The following is a 24569-nucleotide window of genomic DNA, read 5'->3' on the forward strand; positions in this document are numbered from 1 at the left end:
CTGTGTAAAAACTATAACTTTAATCTCAGCCAAACCGATTTACTCAGGAACAAATAAAACACTAAAAAAAGCCAAACAATAACATTTTTAAGTTATCTAAGTGACTTATATATCATGTTTAACCTGAGTAGCGAAAGACGGCGGTGGGTTTGAAAACGATTAGCCGGGAGTCCGGTGTTCTCACGGCTCTAGTTAGCCTAGCCCCCAGCTAGCTATCGAGCTAGTGGGTAACAGACGTCTCCGAAAACGTCGGAGCGCTTTTGAAAATATGTGGTGTCTTGATAAACTGAGCAGATATTTGAGGTTTACACAGCTACATTCTCGCCTGAAAATATGTTAAACGTTTATTTTGTGACCCAGAAAGAATAATAAGAGTAATTGTCGCTACCCGATCTGTACCGGAAACCCGATCGGTACCCCGCATGCGCGAAAGGTGTCTACTTCCGGTCGTAGCGTTTTACGATAGTTATTGGTCAGAGTATCGGTTAAGATGTTAAGAATAATAAGTATATCTTAAAATGTTTGCAATAATGAAGCATTTCAGTACAATGTAGACAAAAACGAAAAATAAAAAGATAGTTACGGATCGGGACTCCCCGATCCTTACTGCGCATGTGCAAAGTCAGACCGTACAAATCGGGTCTACCCAATCCGTACCGCGCATGTGCAGATGTTTTCTTCTTCTTCTGTTCGTTTAATGGCAGTGTACTCCCCAGTGTACGAGGATACTGCCACCTGCTGACCGAGCGAATGAACCCCATTGTAAAATGAATTAGCGTCATTACAAACGTGTGTTAAATTTGATTTAGTGATAGTCGAGTGTGTTTATGCTTGTCTGTGAGGAGAGGATTGACTGAAATAGTGATGATGACGTGACGTAAGATTTGCGCATGCGGGGTACTGATCGGGTTTCCGGTACGGATCGGGTAGTGACAGTAATATTAAAACTAACAAAAAAAAAAAAAAAAAAAAAAATATTAAAACTAACTAGCTGCCGCCATTTTTGTAAACTGAGCTGGGCTGCGCTATGAATTCTGGGACACAGCTTCTTCTTCTTCGGGGTTTAACGGCAGCTGGCATCCTTGTACATGCAGTGCTGCCATCTTCTGTTTCAGTCCGTTATTACACTCTTAAATCCTACTACTTATTCCTGCGTCTTTTGTGATCTTACAAAGCTTCAAACGACGCGTCGACTATTAAATCAGTCGTCGACGATTCTGATAGTCGACTAATCGTGGCAGCCCTAGTGTTGAGGATACTGGCCTAGCTTTAACTGCCTACGACCGGATGCCTGTCCTGTTTCAGCTGAATGGTACATGGACTGATTCTTATATAAAGCTTTTCTTCTCTCATTGAGTACTGACAGCGCTCTATACAACATGCCACATCCACACAAGCACTTTCTTCTTTAAGTGCTTACTATCTAACATTCACACACATTCATACTCGGATGGATGCATCGGCGAGCAACTTAGGGTTAGTATCTTGCTGAAGGCATGCATACTGGGGCAGCCAGGGACTGAACCACCAACCTTCTGATCATCTACATCCTGAGCTACAGCCAGCCAAAGATGCACCCCACTACAACCTAAAGTTAGGGACAGTCAACAGCTGTACCAGTTGTAGGAGGCTCCTTGCACGTGTTGAATGGACAGGTAAGTACTGAATGTCCACATCGTCAGACTTTATATGCAGAGATTTTATTACAGTGATATAGCACAGGCAAAGTAGCTTAATGAAACAATACAGATCTTCTAATTAAACCAAAACTTTACATTCTTGAATCGTTTCTATGCCGATGCTAAAGATCTACCACCAGTTCTGGTATATAACCACACTATTCAGGTAATATTTGCTCTTTATTATATTTATTAAACAGTGGTATTATTCTCTCTTTAGATCTACAATATAAAGCAGCTGTTGGTGTGAATTTACACTATATCATGAAAACACAACTGAACTGTTGGTGAGGTTTAGTCTGGTGCTACGTCTGTCAGGTTGGTGCTCTGTGGGTAAAATGACGACACTGGAGAGTCGCTGTAACGTACCTTCAGCAGAGCCTCGGGGAAGTTTCTGTTGAAAAATCGAACCACCTCTTTGACGCTGGAGCTGCTCTTTGTCCTCACTGTGATCATGTAGCCATCTCCAAACCTATAACATGGTAAGAGAAACATGACTGTGCCAAGTCAGGACATAATGGTACCATCATAAAGTTCTCCAACTCTTTAAAAAAAGCGCCCCAACATAAGTTATATGAGTACTGAGCCAGGACTGTAAACTTTTTTCTAATTAGGATTTTTTAAATATACCTTTGTCTTTTTTAACCTCATGAATGTGGGCAGCACTGTGCCGTGGTGATTAGCGCTGTTGCCTCACAGCAAGAACTTTGCATGTTCTCCCAGTGTTTGCTGGGTTCTCTCTGGGTCCTCTGGCTTCCTCCCACAGTCCAAACACATGCAGTTAGTGGGAACAGCTTAATGGGGAATCCCAAATTGCTCATGGGTGTGAATGGTGGTCTGGCAGACAGACTGGCGACCTGTCTGGGGTGCACCCTGGCTCTCACCCTTTGACAGCTGGCACATTTGTAGTCAACTACGAGACCTGAGTCTGTGAAGGTTCTCAGTCATCCAGGTCATCGTAGTCAAAGGAGCTTGCAAAGAAAAGCGTCTGGACTTCTTTAAGTTGCTTGAAGACGTTTCACATTTTGGACAGAGAGGACAGATGGTTTGAAAGAGGAGTGAAAGAAGCATCTATGTCCACTGTGAGCGACCATCTTTGAACAGAGGCGGTGGTTTACGACACCAACTCTCTGCCATCTATAATCCAGTTTTGAGTTCCCTCCCCAGACGCCTTAACGCCCACTCACATCCTGGGCCATCTGACCTCAGGAAATCACATGATAAGGTGGGGCCAGGTTTCACAATGAACTCACCTGAAACTCTGGCTGATTGTGACCCACACCCAGTTTCACACCTTGGCTCAGGCGATTAGAGGATCATCAGGGGTCCTTTTGTCCCTCTGTGGGGGGAAACTCCCACTGGGTTTAAATCTGGGACTCTCCACCATTTGACCTTAGAACTGAAGAAGCTTCTCGGATGAAGGTGAAACGTCTTCAAGCAACTTAAAGAAGTCCAGACGCTTTTCTTTGCAAGCTCCTTTGACTATGAGACCTGAGGTTAAGGGTGGTCTTTTGCAGTTGCCTGTGGGATCCCCTGGAAAATACCCAATTAAGCTTCAGTTTCTATGGGAGTATGGATGATGAAGGAGAGCTGCTTCTAAATTTGGACAAATGTAAAGATTTTCTGTCCTTGCATCCTCTGATAGCTAAAGAAATGATGCAATGTCCTGACAGAACAGACTGCAGGATCTGGTGCAGCTGCCACATAAACCTCGTCTGATTTTAAGGACTGTTTTTCCACTGTGAGGATGAACTAGCGGAGACAGGGCAAGAGTGCAGGATGAGGAGGAAAGCGTATATGTACTGTTCATTATACCAAAGGTAGAAACCTGATATGAATGACCTCACAGTATGATAAGTCAGAGCGGTGGATGAGCATGGTCTGGTTGTAAAAACAGCTGGAAAAAGATGAGATCACAGGAGAACAGTGTCCTCAGATTTACTCCACCTCATCTCATCCCTGACTCCTCCCTCACATCCAGCGTTACATCTCATTCTACTGTCCAACATCAGCTGTTCCACAGCCCAGGGGAAATGACTGCCCTCTTGTGGCAGTTAAAAGTCTCCATAACTGTGAAATAGACTGGAAATGCTGTTGTGGATACTGGTTCGACATATAGCTGCCAAACTCACCTCATGTACTTGTCTAACAGACCACCGAGCTAGCTGCTGGGCTGGATGGAGACAGAGATGCCTCTTTAGAGTAAAAGCTGGCATGTGCCTGTGGTGGTGCTGGTTTCAAAGACAACGGCATTTCCTGCTCTACTGAGTTTAGATTTCATATTATTCATTGGTATACAGCTGGATGTTTCAGAAGGAAAGCATTGGTTTGATGATGATAAGCTAAGACACTTAAGGAGTGGGGGCGTGGTGGGTGGGTGACCAGAGTACTGCTTTCTTTCAGCAGACACTGCTTGTGTCTCCACGTCAGAATGTGCCACCATCATCTGTGCTCTACAGCAGCGGTCTCCAACCCCCGGGCCTCGGACCGGTACCGGTCCGTGAGTTGTTTGGTACCGGGCCGCGAGGCTCAGGTGTGAAATGTATAGTTTTCAGGGTTTTTATCGGTTTTCAGCGTTATTTTGTTATTGTTTTTATTGTTAACTCGGTTTTCCTGGGTCTTTTCACGTGTGTTATGAATAAATCTTCTTTTTTTTTGGTACCGGTACTAGTTTTATTTTGTTGTATTTATCTGCGACACCTTAAAGGCCGGTCCATGAAAATATTGTCGGCCATAAACCGGTCCGTGGCGCAAAAAAGGTTGGAGACCGCTGCTCTACAGGGTCCCTCACAGAAGCTTACAATAGAGGTGGACGGCAGAGCAGAAAACCAGAATGCCACACCCTGAATCAGAAAACACTGATACAGGAGATATAACATCAATCCCACCATGTCATCAAACAGGGCCTTATCTATCGTGTTCTCAAGCTTCCCTACAAGACCATGAGCCAGCCACAATCCTTGCCCTGGACATCTGGGAAGACACCAAACCTGCTGACGATTGAAGAAATGGTCTACTGGCTAAAACCGAGCTGGGATGTTCAGGAGAATGTGCAAAACTGTAACGTGTTCGATTGTACAAACTTCAAAACCAGAAACCAGCAGGCAAACACCAACAAATGATGGTTCCAAAGGCTGCTAGGGATGTATGTGACGAGTCCATCCCCCAAGAAGATCAAAGTGTCTTTGTTGACACGACTCCAGGTAAGTAGGATTATTCTCTTAATCGTAGCATCAGAAGCTCTGACACAGTGGCCCCTATCTGATCCATGATTTGTCCTCCTGGAAGTCATGAAACCCAGTTTGTCTCCTCACTCTTGCAGACAGAGTCCCAAACATGGACAAATGAACACATCCTCGGAGCAGTGCTGTGGAAAGAGTAAACTGCACCTTAAAAAGAAACTCTTACATTGAAACCAGACATAAACAGTGGGACAAATTCATGACTCCCAGTTTGCCCTGAATGCAGCTGTTCAGGTGTCCACTGGTTTCTCCTGCAGAGCTGAATCTTTAACGACGACGACTCTTGGATGTGTTGCTGCACCCTCGAGATGTCACACACCAAACCTCTGGATGCGCCAAATCTCAGAGCTGCAGGTCCTGAGGATATAACTATATAACTATGAGTAACTATGATTAGAGAAGGTCCTGACCTGTTCTTCAGGTGCTGGATGCTCCCCAGGCATTTAAACCTGCCATTCACCATAATGCCCAGTCTGGTGCACAAGGCCTCGCACTCCTCCATGCTGCAGATGTGGTGAAAACACTTTGGTGAAGCATTTGTAATACAGATGGTATAACAGGAGGTTTTCCAGAGGAACATGCATGCACTAAGCTTTATAACCTGTGTGACGTCAGCACTACAGAACGTCCGGTCTTGATTATGTCCAGGATTAAGTTCCAGAGGAACCTGCGGGCCTTCGGGTCCATCCCAGTGGTGGGCTCATCCTAAACACAAGCAAACACAGCGATGTTTAAAACAGCGATGGACTCTGAACCTTACTGCCTGGGACGTTGATAGGCTGCCATGTGTGATGTAGAAATGTTGGACAACTTTGGACTTTACTCACTGACTAACTGGATGTTGGTGGATGCTGTCTCCACAGGCTGTTCAGGGACACTCACTGCAGTCTTACTAGTCTTGTTACACTTAATCATTAAAAATGATCATATATGATGTTTATATCAAAAGATTACTGTGTTGCACACAGACATTAAAATATAATCCAAGGCACGAGTAGAACTCGCAGAGTAACTAACTTATATAATACTATCACTACTTTTGTAATACTTTGTATACATGTATGCAATACTATCAAGTTTTTATAAAAATATTTATAAATGATCACTCAGATTACTGATTAGAAACTTTACACATTCACATCGTCCTTCATTTTATGCTTTTAAGCACTTCTATCACAAACTGTGTCAAAGGTACTTTTAACGGCTCCATTTCGATGTTAAACATGCTTCCAAAAACGAACTAAAGCTTCAAACAGAAGGTGAAGAAACCGGCGGGTTGACCCTCTGATCTTTGTTACGCTGCCATGAGCACAGAGAGCATCTCTTCTTCTTACCAGGAAGATGAGTGATGGGTACCCGATGAGAGCAATGGCAGTGGAGAGCTTGCGTTTGTTTCCTCCACTGTAAGTGCCAGCTGGTTTGTCTGCATACTTGGACAGCTCCAGCTTTTCCAGTGCCCACTGCACCACCTGCAGGGGGTGAAGAGGAATGTTGAAACTCTGCTGTTCAGGCGATGAAGGAGACAACGGTAGGATATCCCCCTTAATGTGGAACTGCATAACATTTGCTGAATTGTTCCAATATTTGATCCTCAGTTTGTATTCTCTGTCTGACTCTTGACTGTAAGTATTGGTCTTTTACTAAATAACTGCAGAATCAGCAAAAGTTCTTGTAGGTTAACATGTCTCCATGTTTTGCTGGCTGTGTTAAGTGGATAATTACAAGACAGTTACAAAAAAGTTACACAGAGTCCTGTGGAGTCTGATAAAAAATAACACAATTAAAACAACTAACTGTTGTATAAAACAGCAGTCATAAAAGTTATTGGGAAATAAAGGTCAGAGGAAGAAGATCACTGCATAAGACTAAACTAAGACTAAACGAAAACATAAGACTAAAATAATATATATTATATCTTATATTTTAAACTTATATCAAAACACTTGAAGAGGTCATGCTGCCTTATGCTGAAGAGGAGATGCCCTTCAAATGGGTGTTTCAGCAAGACAACGACCCCAAACACATTCAAAACATTCAAAAATGCTGCTTCTTAGGCAAAACCAAGAAATGCAGAGGAATTGTGGAAGGTTGTCCAAACATCCTGGGCTGAAGAAGCTGGGTGACTCCATGCAGGACCGATGTGAAGCAGTTCTCAAAAACAGTGGTTATACAACTAAATATTAGTTCAGTGATTCGCAGGAATGCTAAAATATAATGTGCAGTGTTACAACATTACAGTATTTTAATGTTATAAAAACGTTATTATATTTTGAGCTTTACTCGTGTTTTCAAACACGCTGCTGTTATTTTGAACACAGCTGTATGTGTGTGAATGTTACACAGCCTGCTTGTATAAACGGGTAAACGGGGCAAGTTGTTGAAACTGCTTTGGGTGCTCAGGCAGAAAAGCTTTATATCAGAACCAGTTTACATTCACCACGGCTTTAGCAGTGGGTCAGCGACTGTCCGAGGAAATATATCCATGTTTCCAAGTTAGCCAGTGATACTTTGACTGTGTGCAGGAAGGTTATGAATGAGTTTGGTCATGAATATGAGCCATTATCCTCATTTTCATTTCCACTGAGAAAGTGAGGACTGGCCCAAATCCTCATGATCAAAATGCTGACGTATCCTCACTTCTGATACTTTTTTTTCTATTATTACGATTTTATTACAGTTTCTGTTAGTAAACCTAAAGTGTGTGTGTGTGTGTGTGTGTGTGTGTGTGTGCGTGCGTGTGTGTGTGTGTGTGAGAGAGACGAACCCTTTCTTGGTCTTTCCAAGGAATGCCACGGAGGCGAGTGTAAAGCTGCAGATGCTCTCTGGCTGTCAGGTCATCAAACAGAGCATCAAACTGTGGACAGTAGCCGATACCTTGTTGCACACGTAACAGGTCCTTCAGGATACTGCACACATGCACACACACACACACACACACACACACACTTGGCATCACTTCAGCAGTACAAACCCAGACTATAGTCAGTGCCCATGTATTTGATGTCTGATGTCATTTGCTGTTAAAGTATCTGCTAAGAATGCTACAGTAACATTTACAGTGCACTCTGTTATTGCAGCCACTAACCTGTTCCTGTTAATGAAAGCCTCTCCTCCAGTAGTGCACTCGTCTCCTGTCAGCATCTTAAAGGTGCTGGTTTTCCCAGCTCCATTCACTCCGAGCAATCCAAAGCACTCTCCGGGCCGGACGCCCAGACACAGGCGGTCCACTGCAAGGATACGGCCCATCTTTCTGGATTTGTATACCTGAGGATCAAGCAATGTTTTGATAGTAATGACCACTTTAACAGAGTAGGATCATTTTAAAGTAATGGCATAACTGAACGAATAGTTTAAGATATGTAGTTGTGTAAAAGTTAGCAAAGTAAAGTTTAACCTTGGTTAGGTTCTTGATCTTCAGCATGTCATTGTCAGCGTCTCCACGCAGCACTCTTTGTCTCTCACAGGCCACGTCTACATCATCGTCATCGATGGGCTTGGAGCTGACCGGCACCCTCCTAAGCACATATACTCATCTTTAAAATAATTATAAAATTAATACTCATCTTTACAGTCATCTTTTAGCGTATTCACTCTGTCAGCCAGTAATTCCACTTGTCTTTACATATCAACTATAAGAAGGGGGATATGAGCATAGTTTCTCCTTGGTCTGCAGTTACAGAACTGTATTGTGAAGACTACAACAACATTTTTTAAACGTATTTGTATTTTAAAAGTATGTGTATTTAGTGTAGTGTAGTGTAATTAGATGGACCGATCCGATATTATGTATCGGTGTTGGTCCGATTCTGACCTAAATTACTGGATCGATATCGGAGAGAAATAAAAAATGTAATCCGATCTATTAAATATCCCAAAAGCACCTCACAAAACTTGCGACAAGACTTACAAATTTAAGTAACACAATGACAACATTTAACAATTTAAACCTAAGCTAAGATCCTGTCTGTCCAGAATAGCGCAGTCCTGGGAACAGCTAAGATACTGCGCAGGACCCTGCGTTTTATTTACTTATTTTTGCTGTTTCCTGTTATTCTATTGTTGTTAACTTATTTTCTTACAGCACTTTGGTCCTGTGCTGGGTATTTTAAATTGCTTTATAAATAAAACTGGATTGGACCCTCAAGCTCCCAGGCCTCTGGTAGAGGACCCGAGCATGAAGGCTGGACCGCTCACAGGGGCGAGAGGGGAGTTATTTTGTTTTATTTGTTTAAGCAGCTGCGCCTCAGACCACGCCCTGCCACACTGATATTTTAAAGCTGTGTAACAGCAGGAAACCCTACTACATTATTTGTCTTATATACGAAGCATCAATCTGAAAGCTGCTTTGGTGCCGGCTTGGTACAGTACATAAGTTCTGGGTTTTTTCCCCTTTTTCCTGTTGTTAAGTCATTCATGGTTAGTTGTGTTTTTAACGTACTCTTTGTTTACATTGTAAGTGCATTTTTAGTACAGTCCTCAGCCACCTATAACTGCAGATCTCTCACAATACGATCCTCTGTGGTAGGCATCCAGTTCAAAACTATATATAGGAAACTCACGGGGGGTTCCTCAGAAAGTTGTACTGACAGAGGATGGTGATGAGGAAGCCAACAAAGCCTTCGACTGTCATTGCAACAAGTCCTCGAGTCACAATATCCCACTCAAACGGTGATTTCATCTTGTCAAACTGCCCTAAAACACATAATTACAACAACTTAATGTGCAGCTTTGCACTTCAATCTCCTAAAATCATTATGAATAAAACAAAAAAGCAAGACTGTAAATCTTTTTTGTCAACAAATCTCGTGATAAAATCTGTAGCACCAAACTAAGAATGTGTTCTGAATACCCTTGTAAATCTTTAAGTAAGTATAGCACAACTTTCAGGTTCTTGCAAGAGGTGTTGGTTCATCTCTGTTAAATAAATCATAGTTTAAGATTTAACTTTATTGTAATTAGCCAGCTCGGTGCTTACTGTACCTATTTTAGCGTAGTATTCATTGATGTACTCGTTGTAGGCCATCTGCATCAGGCCATGACCCAGGTTGTAGTTGGGGAAGATGAGGAAACAGGACTTTAGGTAACTGTTCACTTTTTTCAAATCCTGCAGAAAGAAAAAAAGAAGTAAAAGAAAGAAATACAGTAAAAAGCAACGGTCATGTCAGATACTTTTCCATTTTGTAGTATTTATTCCAGTATGTGGAAGAGCAGGTGATCTAACTCAAAGATCACCTGCTCTTCCAAATTTGTACTTTTGCTGTTGAAGGGGAAACGAGTGATGGCGTTTGGCGTTTGAGGTAAGATATAAGAAGCCAACAGACCTTGTCGTGTTCAAAGAGCTGGAGAAGGAAGGTTGCAACAGTTGCAGTGATGCCTATGAAGAGGTTGATGACTATGAGAAAGACATAGGCTGTACTGGGAACCTTAAACCAGAAGGATGCAGGATACATTATGGGAGTGATCGACCAACTGAAAAGGGGAAGAAAGAAACTTGCTATATGTTTTCATGTTTATAAAAAGATCTTAGTATTTAATTTACATTTAGACGAGTCGTAGAGTTTTGTGAAAACTGCACCTAAACAGGACATTACCTAGCATGATACTAGAGTTGAGTTTGCATGTCAATATGACAAAATGTGCTCCCGGAGACATCCACTGTACCAGAACCACCACAACATGTGATAGTTTGCTAATGCTATAAAATTACAGCTGTTAAAATACAAGTGTGCAGCTGATATCAGAGAAAGGCAAAGTGATGATAATATGTTTGGAGTAATAAAAGCATCCCTATAAATGTTACTTTATATAATGCATTAGCACCAATCATCTGAACTGTGCACTAAAACAATTACAAAGAAAAGTGCAGGTGGTGGAAGTGGACTGACTGTATATTATGTCTATTTAATGGAAGTCAGTATACAAATAAACTACATAACAATGTGAGCAGAGATCGTGTGTGCAGACAGATGTCTCACCCGTAGAGAAGAAAGAGGGAGAGGACAGCAGGGAAGTTTGTTGGAGAGGTGTAGGCTGGCAGGTCAAACACAAACAGAATAATAACACAGCAGGTAGCAGGCACCAGGTAGTTCAGCTGAGGACAGATAAAAGGAGAAACCATGTTCAGGAGCTGCAAACATGTTAAAGCATTCAGTAAGACGTTCACATCTGCAACATCCTCACCATATCCCAGATATAGTTGGCTAGCCAGTAGATGACTGGGTCACAGCCACTGACAAACTGCAGGTGTTTGGCCTTCGTGGATTTTTCTGCTACTAGGAAAACCACAAAGCTGGCTGGGACAAAGGACATGGCTACAATAATGAAGATGGCAATCACTACGTCTGTGCCCTGGAGCCTGCAGGTACAAAAACAAGGAGGAGAGCTCGTTCAAATTCAGTTTACAGTATTTGGTTCTCAACAGTCATTTCAAAGCACTTTTGATAGAAAAATTCATAAAGTTATGCAAAACTCTGAAGTTAAAGCTATGCATCAATCTTTACAGTAAAGGAGGAATCTCTGTCTGTATCTGTCCTCCTCTCAGGCCTCTTTGTGGCTCCTCTGCTATTTGTTTTTCTGAAGCACAGTTATAACTGGGATGGATGATCTGATATCAGTACCTCACATAACCCAGGTAGTGACTTCAGCACGTCGGAGCAGTATGCGTCACGTGATAGAGCAGCTGTGGTGTGTGAGACGTCCGGAGTTACTTCACATCTGGAGCATCTGGAGCCTCACTACGTGCTGCCAAACCAGCATTTCGTCTGTGAGTAGGTAAGTTAAATGTGATAGAAACCGACGCTCTCATGACTCATCAAGTGATGCTACTGACCAGCCAATCGGTGGCATTCAGTCTGATGATGTCACATTTTAGTACCTGCTCGGATTGCTTGGAACCCGGGCGAGCAGATACTAAACACGTACCTGGTACCAGGTACTACAACCTAACTGAAAACCCTGAAAACCGAGTCGATCTGAGTAGATCTGAATGGAAAAGGGGTTTAATAGACAATAGCCCAGGAGAAGCATTCCCATTTAGGAGAACTTCTTTTCAACAGGAGGAGAGGCCGAGCAGAACCAGGCTCAGGGAGTAGCAGCCATCAGCCATATGGCTGGATTCACTCGCTGGACCTACGTCCTCATTTTAGGTTTGACAGTGTTTGTAGTAGATAAAGGTGAATGGCTTAAACATGAACTGAGCTGCAGTTTGGGGAAGGCTTCAGAGGGGACAGGTGGCGGCTCCCGGGCCTGGCAGATCCCCCATGAACCAATGAGAAGTGAAAGAATTGAAAAAGGGGAGGGAGGGTGGGGCACGAAAACGAGAATGAACTGCTTGTAGAGCTGGGGGAGCATGTATAGATAAGAAGCTAAAGGAGCTTGTTTGGAGGCGTGGTCCTGCTCCTAAAATTCAGATACTTCAACTCCAATGAAGAGAAGAGACAAAATACCAGCAGCTGCCAGCGCTGCTCCTACGCCTCCTAGCAGAACTTGAGGTCAAGGTCAACAGGATCCAAACTCATCTGAGACTTTTAGGAGATGCACCTATGGTATCAATTTGAGAATCATATGTCGCCTTGTTCTTGAGTTATCGTGTTCACAAAGTAGCGTCCATGAAGGGTGACGACCCCCCGTGTTTTACTGCTGAGGATTATGGAAGTCTATGACTAACTTTTCTGTTTGATGAATGCTGAATGGACTGGTTCTGACATCGGGGTTTTTCTATTCTATCTGAACACTCAAAGCACTTTATACAACCTGCCGCATTCACACAAACACCTTTTCTGTCCTTCATCTATTGAAGTGCTTTCTATATAACATTGACTCAGTCATACTCTGTTGGATGCATGGGGGAACAAGGATTCTTGGCATGCAGACTAGACGAGCCAGGAATCGAACCACCAACTTTCTGATTAGTAGACGGTCTGCTCTTCTTCCAGAGCTTCCAACAATGAAGACTCATCGTTTACGTGAACAGAAATGTGAATCTATCACATAAATAATGAGGTAAAGCCACAGACACTTACAAATAGTCTAAAGAAAGGCTGGCACTGGTGCGATTCATCGGGTGGTTTGTTACTGTGATTCCTGCAAACAAACAGAACAAACAATCTGTTGTGTAGTTAAAAATAACCAACCAAACTGGCACAACTTCATTCAGCAGCTATATCTGGCGTGTCTACCGTAGGCAGCAGGATTGCCCTTGGAGGGAGGCATGTTGGCACGCAGGATGGCATTGTTGAGGACATTCAGATACGTTGGCATGCTGTGGTAGCCTTTATTGTTGTAGAGAACCTGGACACAGTAAGATGCACTGTTAGCAGTATGGTATACTGTACCTGTCCAGTGCAGAGTCATTGCGTCTTTGTCTTTACCTGAGCTGATCTGCGCACCGCTATTTTGCGAACCATAGGTGGTAGATTTCTCCCAAAAGATGTTGGGATTGATTTCTGAATGTTGCCCACTGTTAAACCACCATATCTGTAACAAAATTAATTTGACAGAAAACCAGTATGTGCATGTTACTGTATCCATGTGAAATCAAGACGAAATGTAGCCAAAGAGCAAAGCACAATTACAATAAGAGCGTATGACTTGCAAAATTAATGGACTTGGGAATTCAGAAAAGTACCAGCAAATACTGATCCACCATTGATAACATCTGGAAAGTGTCTTATTGATGATTTACTTTTCAGCATGACAATGATCTCAGGAGCTCGGAAAGAAAAGCATCTGGACATCTTTAAGCTTCTTGAAGACGTTTCATCCGAGAAGCTTCTTCATCATACATGACGGAGGGGATGTAATACCCTGTAGACTTACAAAGATCCACAAAGGAGTCCCACTCAGACCCATTGATAGCAGCATAACCTCAGCCACATACAACATTGCCAAACACCTCACCACCATCCTAGCGCCCCTTGTAGGGAACACCACCATCACATCAAGAACTCCACCAACTTCACTGACAAGGTCCAGAAACTTACCCTGGATCCAGATGAAACCATGATGTCCTTTGATGTAGTCTCTCTCTTCACGTGCATACCCACCACGGAGGCAGTGGAGACTGTCAGAAAACGACTACAAGAAGACAGCTCCTTGGAGGACAGGACCAACTTCACACCCGATCAGATCTGCACACTGTTAGACCTCTGCCTCACCACTACATATTTCAAATACAACGAAGGCTTTTACAGACAAAAACATGGCTGTGCCATGGGCTCCCCCGTGTCACCTATTGTAGCCAACCTTTACATGGAGGAAGTGGAAAGGAAAGCTCTTGGCTCTTTCAAAGGAAGAGTACCCAGCCACTGGTACAGATATGTAGACGACACCTGGGTCAAAATCAAGACACAAGAAGTGGAATCCTTCACTGCGCACATCAACGCTGTGGACAAAAACATCAAGTTCACCAGGGAAGACACAAAGGACGACTGTTTGCCTTTCCTGGACTGCGCTGTGCACATTGAAGAGAATGGCAACCTCAACATCGAAGTTTACCGGAAGCCCACACACACGGACCAGTACCTCCTGTTTGACTCCCATCACCCTCTGGAACACAAACTTGGAGTAATCAGGACCCTACACCACCGGGCAGAACATGTTCCCTCTAAGCCTGATGGTAAATGGACTGATTCTTATAGAGCGCTTTTCTACTCTCCCGGAGTCCTCAAAGCTCTGTATACAACATGCCTCATTCACCCATTCACACAAGCACTAAACACAAGTACAAACTAATCTACATTCACACACATTCACACTCTGATGAACGCATCGGAGGGCAACTTGGGGTCAGTACCTTGCCCAAGGATATTTGACATGCAGACTGGGGAAGGCACCAACCTTCCAACCAGTAGCTGATCTGCTCGACCACCTGAGCCACAGCCACCACAGCCCTAAGCCTGAAGGGAAAAAGAAGGAACACACACATGTAAAGGAAGCTCATTAAGTCAGCAAAGATGCACAGAAAAGAAGATCAGAAGGACAAACAGAACAGCACTGTCAGCCCTCATGCAGCAGCTTTATTAGAGAAATTCAGGAGTCTTCTCCAAGCACGACATCCCAGTGTACTTCAGAGCCAGCCACACACTCAGACACAAACTGGTTCATCCACATCAATTTTCACACCTTTGCTCGCGTGATTAGGCAGAGGATCAATACCGGGGCCATGACTCTCTCAGAGACACTCTCATAGGGCTTAAAAATCTGGGACTCTCCACCAGTTGCTCTTAGAACTAAAGAAGCTTCTTGGATGGGAGATAAAACGTCTTCAAGCAAGTTAAAAAAGTCCAGATGTTTTTCTTTCTGAGCTCCTTAGACTATAATGACCTGAACTAAGAACCTTCACAGACATCACAATGATCCCAAACACTACAAAGCATTACTGAAGCAATGTGGGATCATCTTGACAAAAACTGGAAGAGAGAACATGATGAAAACAGCCAACAGCCAAAGAAGAGCTTTGGTTTATCCTTCAAGAAGCCTGGAGAACTGTTCCTGAAGATTACCTAAGAGAGTCAAAGGAGCTTGCAAAGAAAAGTGTCTGGACTTCTTTAAGTTGCTTGAAGACGTTTCACCTTCATCCGAGAAGCTTCTTCAGTTCTAAGGTCAAATGGTGGAGAGTCCCAGATATAAACCTAGTGGGAGTTTCCCCCCACGGAGGGACAAAAGGACCCCCTGATGATCCTCTAATCGCCTGAGCCAAGGTGTGAAACTGGGTGTGGGTCCCAATCAGCCAGAGTTTCAGGTGAGTTCATTGTGAAACCTGGCCCCACCTTCTCATGTGATTTCCTGAGGTCAGATGGCCCAGGATGTGAGTGGGCGTTAAGGCGTCTGGGAAGGGATCTCAAAACCGTCTTCAAGTAACTTAAAGAAGTCCAGACGCTTTTCTTTGCAAGCTCTTTTGACTACGATGACCTGGATGACTGAGAACCTTCACGGACATATTACCTAAGAGAGCTTAGGCTGTGTGGAAGAATAAAGAACTGTACAAACTCTGTTTCTGCCTTATATGCTGTGTCTCTGTGTTCACACGTTTCAACAATGATGCCTGCTGTGTACTCTGAGGGGAGCTCGCAGCTACTCAGGCTCAGGAGGTCCCAGTAGCAGCCCATTGCATATAACATATAAGTCATAATTCCGTTTAAACTAAGGTGATCCAACCAGTATTTTGTGTAATTAGATTCTACACTGAAAAGTCAAAGCATCAGTTTGCAGTATGTTGTCAGTATTTCTGTTGTGTGGCTGTTTCCTTAGAGTTGCAGCAGTCCTACCTGTGCAGCCGCACTCTGTCTGATGTGAAAAGCAGATATTCAGAGACGTTCCGGCCTGTGATGTCCACCATAATGTCACCGGTCACCACCTTCATGAGAGGGGGTTGTCCTCCGACCCCACTGGGACAGGAGAAGCCTGTCCCCTGCATAGAGCAGACGCAGCGCACCGGCTCATGGATGGACAAGGGAAAGGTAGGTGGAGATGTAACGGGCTCTAAGCAAAAGTGAAAGAGTCATCATTCATTCAGCTGATCTTTTTCTCAAAACAGAAAAAACACTAACTGCGTTAGAAATTATTTATTAGCTCTCCCAATGAGCCAAGACACTGTCCATGTAGGCATCACTATACGTGTCTATTGGTCCATATTAGCAAAATATAATAAGACAATAACAATATTCTGCTTAAAAACATGAAAGGAACACTTTGTAATCACAGAATGGCATCACATAAATTAAACTTGGTGATCTGGTCAGGTAAGGAGCAGACGGGTTATTAATCAGTTTCAGCTGCTTTGGTGTTAATAATATTAACAACAGGTGGACTAGATGGGCAACGAGACAACCCCCAAACAGAAATGGTTTTCAGATTAAGGCCACTGACAGTGTTGTCTCCTTATCTTTTCTGACTGCAGCGTCATTACTGGTGGCATGAAGTACTACCTGCTAGGGATGGGTACCGGTATCCGGTGCCATGATGGCACCGGTTCTGACATAAACGGTGGTAACCAGACCGAAAAGCAGCGCACATTTTGGTGCTTTATTTCGGTGCTTTTTTTCCCTGAGCTGTGATACACTTTGGATTCTAGCCAATCATTTTACGTTTCCGAGGATAGTAGGCGGGTCCAGGTACGTACGTTCTTTTAGAGCAGAGCTACAGATTAAAAATGCCCAAGGCGAAGCGGTCAAAGTCTGGCTGTACTTCACAGCAAAAGATGCAAACTCAGCAGCTGCAACAAGTGCTTTAAGCTGATACGGTGATACTGTCAAAGGAGGTAACACCTCGAATCTGATGAAACACCTGGCGATGCATAGCGTTTTTTAAAAAGCCGTATTTGATAGCTTGCTGCGAGACCTCACACCGAGCACATCTACTGCGGGTGTGGTGCCTGTTATTGACCCGGAGTTAGCAACATCCCCCAAAAACCCGAAGAGGAGAGTCCTGGCCCCTAGCCCTGCCAGTGTAGCAGAAATGATGAGGATGATGATGCAGCAGCAGCTGTTCTTCTCTGCGTGAGTAGCTTAATGTTGTTCGTGTGTAATTGACGTTGAGTAGGCTAACCACGTTATTACATTAATGCATGTAAGGTGAACTAGCAAACACCATCATAGCTACATGCAGCTGTCTTCTTGTTTGATGGCAGATACTCCCTTCACCCTGGACAAAAAGGCTAAAATGACCAAAGAAAAAGTGGAAAACAGTTAAACATGAGATGTTTTTGGACAAAGTTTGTGTTTTTTCCATTGTTTAAGCTGCTTCCAGCCAAGAGTGATACCATATATGCCCCATAGCTGCAGAAAAGGTTAACATTGTTATCTTTTTACAAAAAACAGCTGAACATAAGAGGTTTTTGGACCAATTTTGTGTTCTCCATTCTTTAAGCACCGGCACAGTTTCAAAAGTACCGGTTTGGCACCGGTATCGGATAAAACCTAAACGATACCCATCCCTACTACCTGCACCCTACAGAGGCTGCACAGGCAGGCCAACTCCTACAGCGAGGCACATCAATACATTTCATTATCAGAGGTTATCTGTGTCTCAGCATGCCATGAGACACAGGCTGGGATAGCTGGACAGGACCGCACAAAGTCCTTAACCCATCAGCTGTACCAGTATCTGCTCCTTTCTGCAGGTGGAACAGGATGAGTGCTGCCAGAGACCTACAAGTGACAGCCAGCAGCCCACTGCTGTCAATGTCTCCAACCCAACAATCATCAGCAGGGCCTGAGAGCCCGAGGTCCTTTAGTGGGGCCCTGTGGTCACTGCACAGCACTGTGGAGCTTGACTGGCCTTTAACCATACCAGAACTGGCAGGTCCAGCAGTGGTGCTGTTATTATTACTGTGAGACAGACGTGAACGGGTCCGGAGAAGCCATAGAGAAAGTTATGCAATCTGTAACATCAACCAGTATGACCAGTTTGCTGGTTAGTCAGTGATGGTCAGGCAGATACACAAGCCTATGCAGGCTAGGCAGCTGTCATTGACACTGGGTCCTGGGTTCCTCCTGGTGCATCCAGGCAATTCCCAGAGGAACTGATACTACTTAGTGGTCCCCAGTCTTCCCTTCAAATAGACTGTCCAAGAGACCAGCCTTGGTCCAGATCTGGGAGGAGATCTTCCAGGAGACTGTCATCTCATTAGAAGGATATTTCGACATTTTCAGGCATGCATACATGCATGCATTTGCTGCAATTAATTTTTCCACCAAACAGACTCACATGCTGCATCATTTTTTCACTCTGACTTCAGCCCTCTGTAGATTGATCATCATCCTTCACTCCTAATATATTACCTGGACCACATCACCGTAGACATCCAGCATGATGATGTGTTTCCAAAGTGTTCCTTTAATTTATTTTAGTTTTAAGTCAAGTCTTGATTTTCAGATCTAGAGCTACATATGTTAAATGGGTCGCACGCATATTATGGAAGCACTTACTATGAACTGTAATTGGAGGAGTGACTGTTAGGTTCCACAGACCGTCCTCAAAATTAGAGTCTGGGTCATCTGAAGGTGCTGGCGAAGGTGGTGGGGGGACAAAGTTGGAGAGGGGGACGCCCTGAGTGAAGGAGTCCAGACACATAGAATCAAAGTATTTGGCAGCTAGGGTTTTGGAGTTATTGGCATTGGGGTTGAGGGTTTGTGCCAGCTGGTCCAGGGTGCTGTTGAAGGGGGTTTTGAGGATGCAAGTAGCACCGATACCCGAGGGCAGGCGGAAGGAGTTGATCATCTTCTGTGGGCTGGCGTCTGGTGACAGCTTGTTCCTGAGAGTGGACCAAAGATGTGTCAGTCACATTTCTTTCTGTTCCACTGTGTCAATGTTGACTTGAGCAAAATGCTGCTGTGCACCAGAATTCAGCTTATTTCAGCGTCTGAAGGCTCCAGTATTTGGACTAGGGATGCACCGATACCGACACTGGTATCGGGTATCGGGTATGATACTGTAAAATGTGTGTGTACTCATACTCGTAAAAGTTAACCGATACCATGAACCGATACCAACTTATTTCATTAGTCAGAGGGTGGCTGGTCATTTCTGTTGTAGTTTTTTAGATTGGCCACTAGGGGGCTAAACAGGCACAGGGTTAGGCGAGTGAGATATGAAATTCCCAGCCGCCCACACATAATGGTGCCAAAACTTTCTGAAGAGGTAAAGACAAGCAGTGTGTGCGCGATGTCAGTCCTTGGTTTAACGGCACAGTGGACTGATGATCCACGGGCAGATGGGGAGTTCGTTCGTCAATGCCAAATACGTTTATATAAATACGTAATATTTCGTTATTTTGTTTGTTTGTTTACAATATGGACACTCTGCAATAATTTAAAAGTTTATTTTATTCTCAAACCTAATTTGTATTTATTTTATTCCAAACAGAAGTGTTTATTTATTATTCTGAAAGCTCGAGACAGTGCCAATAGTTCAGTGATATTCTGTTAAATTACAATGTGGAGACTCTGCAATAATTTAACAGAAGTGCTTATTTTTCACTTGAAATTTTTTTGTGGTCATTTTTATTAAGATTTTATTTTTTATCGGCAGAGAATAAAATAAAACCTGTCTTCCAATTCATTGCATTTGTGTGTGTGTGTGTGTGTGTGTGTGTGGTATCGGTTTTTGTACTCTGTATCGGCAAGTACTCAGATCCAAGTATCGGTATCGTATCAGTTTGAAAAAATTGGTATCGTTGCATCCCTAATTTGGACTAATAAGATCTCTTTTGGTCAACCTTGCTAAGCTCTGCTACAGGTCGAGGTGACTCCATGGAATAATATATGAGGTTATTGAGTTAGTCCATGACCCTGAACCATAGTTATGCTTGGCACACTCATCGCTGACAGTCCTGCTAACACGAGGCTATATCGTTATATATAGTTCCCTGGTCTCACTGCAACCATCACACAACAATTTAGCCACATATACTGAAACGAATCCTTTCATTACTGATGTGGAGATGATTCACCACCAGAAACCCTTTATATGTCTTGGTAGAGCTTTCTTATATGCAGCTGTTTACTAAGCAAAAGACAAGTTGCTACAGCAGTGTGGGGACTTATTATAATCAGGGCATCTACGCTAATTAAACCTGACAGACAGTTTAGTATAAATAATATCAAGCATGTTGAATTTTTATTTGCTGAAAACATAACGCGATGTTCCAGTTTAATTCACAGAAATATCAAACATTGTTATTTGTCAATCAAGTTGCTGTACTTGCTTTACTTCAGGCTAGCGTGCACTAGAGTGAGCATGAGCAGTTACTTTTCTAATATCGAGTAATAGAAAAGAAGTCAAACACAAACAGTTTGTTTGGTAAATGTACAGCTGAGAAATGTGACTTCACTGTCAAAGAAACATCTGCAATATTTAGTTTTAATTATAAAAGTCTGCAGGAGTTATATAAGTTTATCAGTAAATTAAACATCATTCTACCTGTACTGGGGTCTGTCTTCATTGGCATAAGGGATGAAGTTGCCTCTTGGTTGGGTATAGTTATGATACTGAGATGGGGACAAGATCAAGGGTGGCAAATCTCCTGTAAAATAATCACACAGAACATTCATCCATTAATCACGGATCTTTTTACATAGATTTTACAGCTAATTGTAAAAATAAAGTGCAATGAGCCCCAGAAACCCACTTGGGGTGTCTGTAGCTCAGGAGGTAGAGCAGGTCATCTACTGATCGGAAGGTTGGTGGTTCGATTCCTGGCTTCCCCTAGTGCATGCCAAATATCCTTGGGCAAGATACTAACCCCAAATTGCTCTGAGTGTGTGTGAATGTTACTTAGAAAGCACCTAGAAAAATGTGAATGCACAAGTTGTGTAAAGTGCTTTGAGTGCTCAGAAGAGTAGAAAAGCGCTTTATAAGAACCAGTCCATTTACCAAGTATTTCATTAGTTTAATACAGGGGTGTCAAACTCAAATACACAGTGGGCCAAAATTCAAAAGTGGAACAAAGTCGCGGGCTAACGTTAATATTTATTGAAATATATTTATTCCTCCAGATATAAGAATGAATCTTTTCTTATGGACTCAAACACGTTTTGCTGAAAAACTGAATATGGAACAAGCAAAGCTTAATACTAAACAATATATATATCAGCTGTATAATACCAGCAGGCCAGCTCTGATAGTAATTTGGTATGGCTTCGTGGGCCAAATGTAATTAGGCTGCGGGCCAAATTTGGCCCGCGGGCCAGAGTTTGACACCTATGGTTTAGTAGCTCCACTGTTTTAACTGTTGAATGAAAAAATAAACAAATAATTTAAATATCGACTGAAGTGAGCATGCTCACCAGCAATGCTACCCTCCACCCTGCTGTATCACACATTCTTCATAGCTGCAGGAGCTCCACAAAAAGCAACACGAGTCACAATGAGCCAAACTTAACAACAAGACGACAAAGTGACGCGTTCAGTCTGTGATTATTGATGCCCTCCGTTTCTAAGCATGAAAGCATAACATGATTATTTAACGACGCTGCTCTGTTCTTATATAACATGTGAAATTTAAACATGAAACACACTCACATATGTATGTGTTTCTGCTACAAATATGGGGGCTCTTTTCTGAATATTTCAGCTGATTGCTGCAGGAAATGGACATGGATCTCTGGCACTGTGTGTAAAACTCCTCCTCGCTCCAGACTCACAAACTGTGCCGTTCAGACACTATCCCCCCACACACCACCCTGCCAACCCAGCTCAACAGTCTGGTGTGAGTAACCCTCATCAGTCATCACTCGTGGACTCAGAGTCCTTATCACTACTTCTAAGCGCTTTGCAACCAATATGTGCCTTTCTCTTGTTTGTGTATATTTGTTCCTGCTGTCTTACCATTGATACTTTAATGTCATTGTCAATCGTGCAGGAGTAAAGTAAACCATTTGACACTCCCACCAGGTTTATATCTGGGACTCTCCACCATTTGACCTTAGAACTGAAGAAGCCTCTCGGATGAAGGTGAAACGTCTTCAAGTAACTTAAAGAAGTCCAGACGCTTTTCTTTGCAAGCTCCTTTGACAGTAAAGGGCTATTCTATTCTATTCTATTCTATTCTATTCTATTACTCGGTGTCTTTGCTGCTAATCTTACTGTACCACCTTCATGATTCATTTTAATACTTTGGTTCAAACATTTTGTAAAGTTTGATCCACGTATTTTAAGTTTTTCTATTTTAGGAAGATGTTTATGAACAAAGACTGTTCGATGAATGTGAAATTCAATAGTTTTATTTACATATGGCCAAATCACAACAACTTATATCGTCTAAACTGCTGACAGCCCGCTCAGCAGTTTATTTGTAAGAGACTGTTAAAGTATTAAGAGCTCTGTACAAAACTGTATTCACCATAATCTAAATACTGAACTGTTTAACAGTATACAGACAACTTCTGCAGTCCTGTTTATCTTCTTGGTAAGGCAGGACGGCAGCAATATTAAAACCACCAAAGGACGAGTGAAATCTCACCGATCTCGGGCACAGATAAGGCCACGGTCATGGCCACACAGACAAAGAAGGCAGGCAGGAGGATCTGAGAGAAGAGACCCTTGGTGTTCCTCTTGGCACAGTGAAACCTCTTGATGATAAGTCCGTGAAACTGGCTCAGTTTCAACCACCAACCCTCCAGCTTGAACGTGCCCTGCCCTTCCAGCACCTCTGGCTCTGGGGACGAGGGGTTCTCTGCATCTCCTAACGTGGAAAAGTTAAAACATGAAATAGACAAACTGACAGAATCTGGATGAGAACAGTAATCACAATGATTCTTTAGTGCTCACACTATTCTGCTCACTATGAGCATTTTTATTCGAGAAGCATGAAAAGAAAAAAGATCTAAAGAAAAACTAAGAAAAAAACATTTCATGTTGTAACATTGTAACTTGCATTTATTAACTAATAAACTGATGAAAATATTCATCTAAACTTTGACAATATAAGTCACTAAAAGCTGAAACGAGCCATGAGATTCATGGTTTTCTAATGGAAGCATCTAAACTCATGATGAGAGTGAGAACTGTGTGTTTTTATAAAACAAAAAGTCTATTCTTTCCTTTAAAAACATTCAACTTTAAGTCCTCTTAGATAAATATTTACCACCTGTTTGTTCAGTTAAATTCTGTTTGACATGCATGGAAGTGCCTGTGAATCCCATCTTTATCCCTCCACAGATGTTCTGTCCATCTGACATTTTATCCATTCAAACATCGCATGTGTCAGGCAGTGGTCAGCAGAGATGGGCAGTAACGCGTTACTTGTAACGCGTTACTGTAATCTGATTACTTTTTTCAAGTAACGAGTAAAGTAAGGGATTACTATTGCAAAAACGGTAATTAGATTACCGTTACTTTCCCGTAGGAACGCTGCGTTACTGCGTTACTAAAACCGTGATTTTCTTGCGAGAATGTCTCATGACAGTGACGTAAGCGAGTGCCACGTGTGTGACAACAGCTGTGTGCAGATCAACAATGGATCATATATCGAGTGCGGGAGAGAGTATGAGCGTGCAGCGTTTAAAGCGTGGACGTACTGACCTTATTTTGAGTTTGATTCCGTAAAAAGTGACAAAAACATTAGTGTCCGTTGTGCGTGGGAAGAAAACTTCTTTTTACAGCGAAAAAACCCCTAAACTTCCAAGCAAGCACCGAGTGCGCTACGACGTAAAGGGAAACTCACAGAGAAACTGCCGTATCCTTCCACTGACCGCTGCGGCACACCTGCACCAGGATAACCCTCCGCCTACCCTACTCCTGCTTTACAGGTGAAAATAGAGCAAAAGGACCGCTAGTCTTTGACTTTATTTATTTTCTGCTGTGTTTTACTTGCATCTGAAAGAGTGAGTGTAAACACTATATATATATATATATATATATATATATATATATATATATATATATATATATATATATATATATATATATGATGTGCTGGAATGTGCAGAAAATAGGTTTAAATGTTCAACTAATTTCTTCCAGTCAGAGAATGGTGCATATAATTAAAATTTTGCTTCATGCATAAAGTTAAAAGATTAAAACTAACAGAACAAGTTTTAAAAAGAGACTTTTCCATTCGATTACATTTTGTATGATGGATTATGTAGAAAAAGTAGAATTGGGCTGAAAGATCTATCGCTTTATCGCCTATTCAGGTTGTAAATCA

General features: G+C 42.7%; 1 protein-coding gene across 1 annotated transcript in view; it reads right to left on the minus strand.

The window, feature by feature from the left end:
- The window catches only part of abca2 (ATP binding cassette subfamily A member 2), an 89262-nt gene that overhangs the window by 2938 nt on the left and 61755 nt on the right, over positions 1 to 24569 (minus strand). The window contains exons 27-45 of the mRNA XM_087848854.1: positions 22884 to 23105; positions 20843 to 20945; positions 18850 to 19175; positions 16189 to 16402; positions 13291 to 13396; positions 13099 to 13210; positions 12943 to 13003; positions 11102 to 11276; positions 10897 to 11012; positions 10243 to 10390; positions 9902 to 10025; positions 9481 to 9613; positions 8316 to 8436; positions 8007 to 8185; positions 7686 to 7827; positions 6256 to 6390; positions 5523 to 5626; positions 5332 to 5424; positions 2049 to 2151 (exon numbers count right to left, since the gene is read on the minus strand). Coding sequence (XP_087704980.1) covers positions 2049 to 2151; positions 5332 to 5424; positions 5523 to 5626; positions 6256 to 6390; positions 7686 to 7827; positions 8007 to 8185; positions 8316 to 8436; positions 9481 to 9613; positions 9902 to 10025; positions 10243 to 10390; positions 10897 to 11012; positions 11102 to 11276; positions 12943 to 13003; positions 13099 to 13210; positions 13291 to 13396; positions 16189 to 16402; positions 18850 to 19175; positions 20843 to 20945; positions 22884 to 23105 — 2717 coding nt within the window. The remainder of the gene's footprint in view (positions 1 to 2048; positions 2152 to 5331; positions 5425 to 5522; positions 5627 to 6255; positions 6391 to 7685; positions 7828 to 8006; positions 8186 to 8315; positions 8437 to 9480; positions 9614 to 9901; positions 10026 to 10242; positions 10391 to 10896; positions 11013 to 11101; positions 11277 to 12942; positions 13004 to 13098; positions 13211 to 13290; positions 13397 to 16188; positions 16403 to 18849; positions 19176 to 20842; positions 20946 to 22883; positions 23106 to 24569) is intronic.

This window comes from Neolamprologus brichardi, chromosome 12 (genome assembly GCF_056152115.1).
Source record: "Neolamprologus brichardi isolate AB-2024 chromosome 12, ASM5615211v1, whole genome shotgun sequence".
NCBI lineage: Eukaryota > Metazoa > Chordata > Actinopteri > Cichliformes > Cichlidae > Neolamprologus > Neolamprologus brichardi.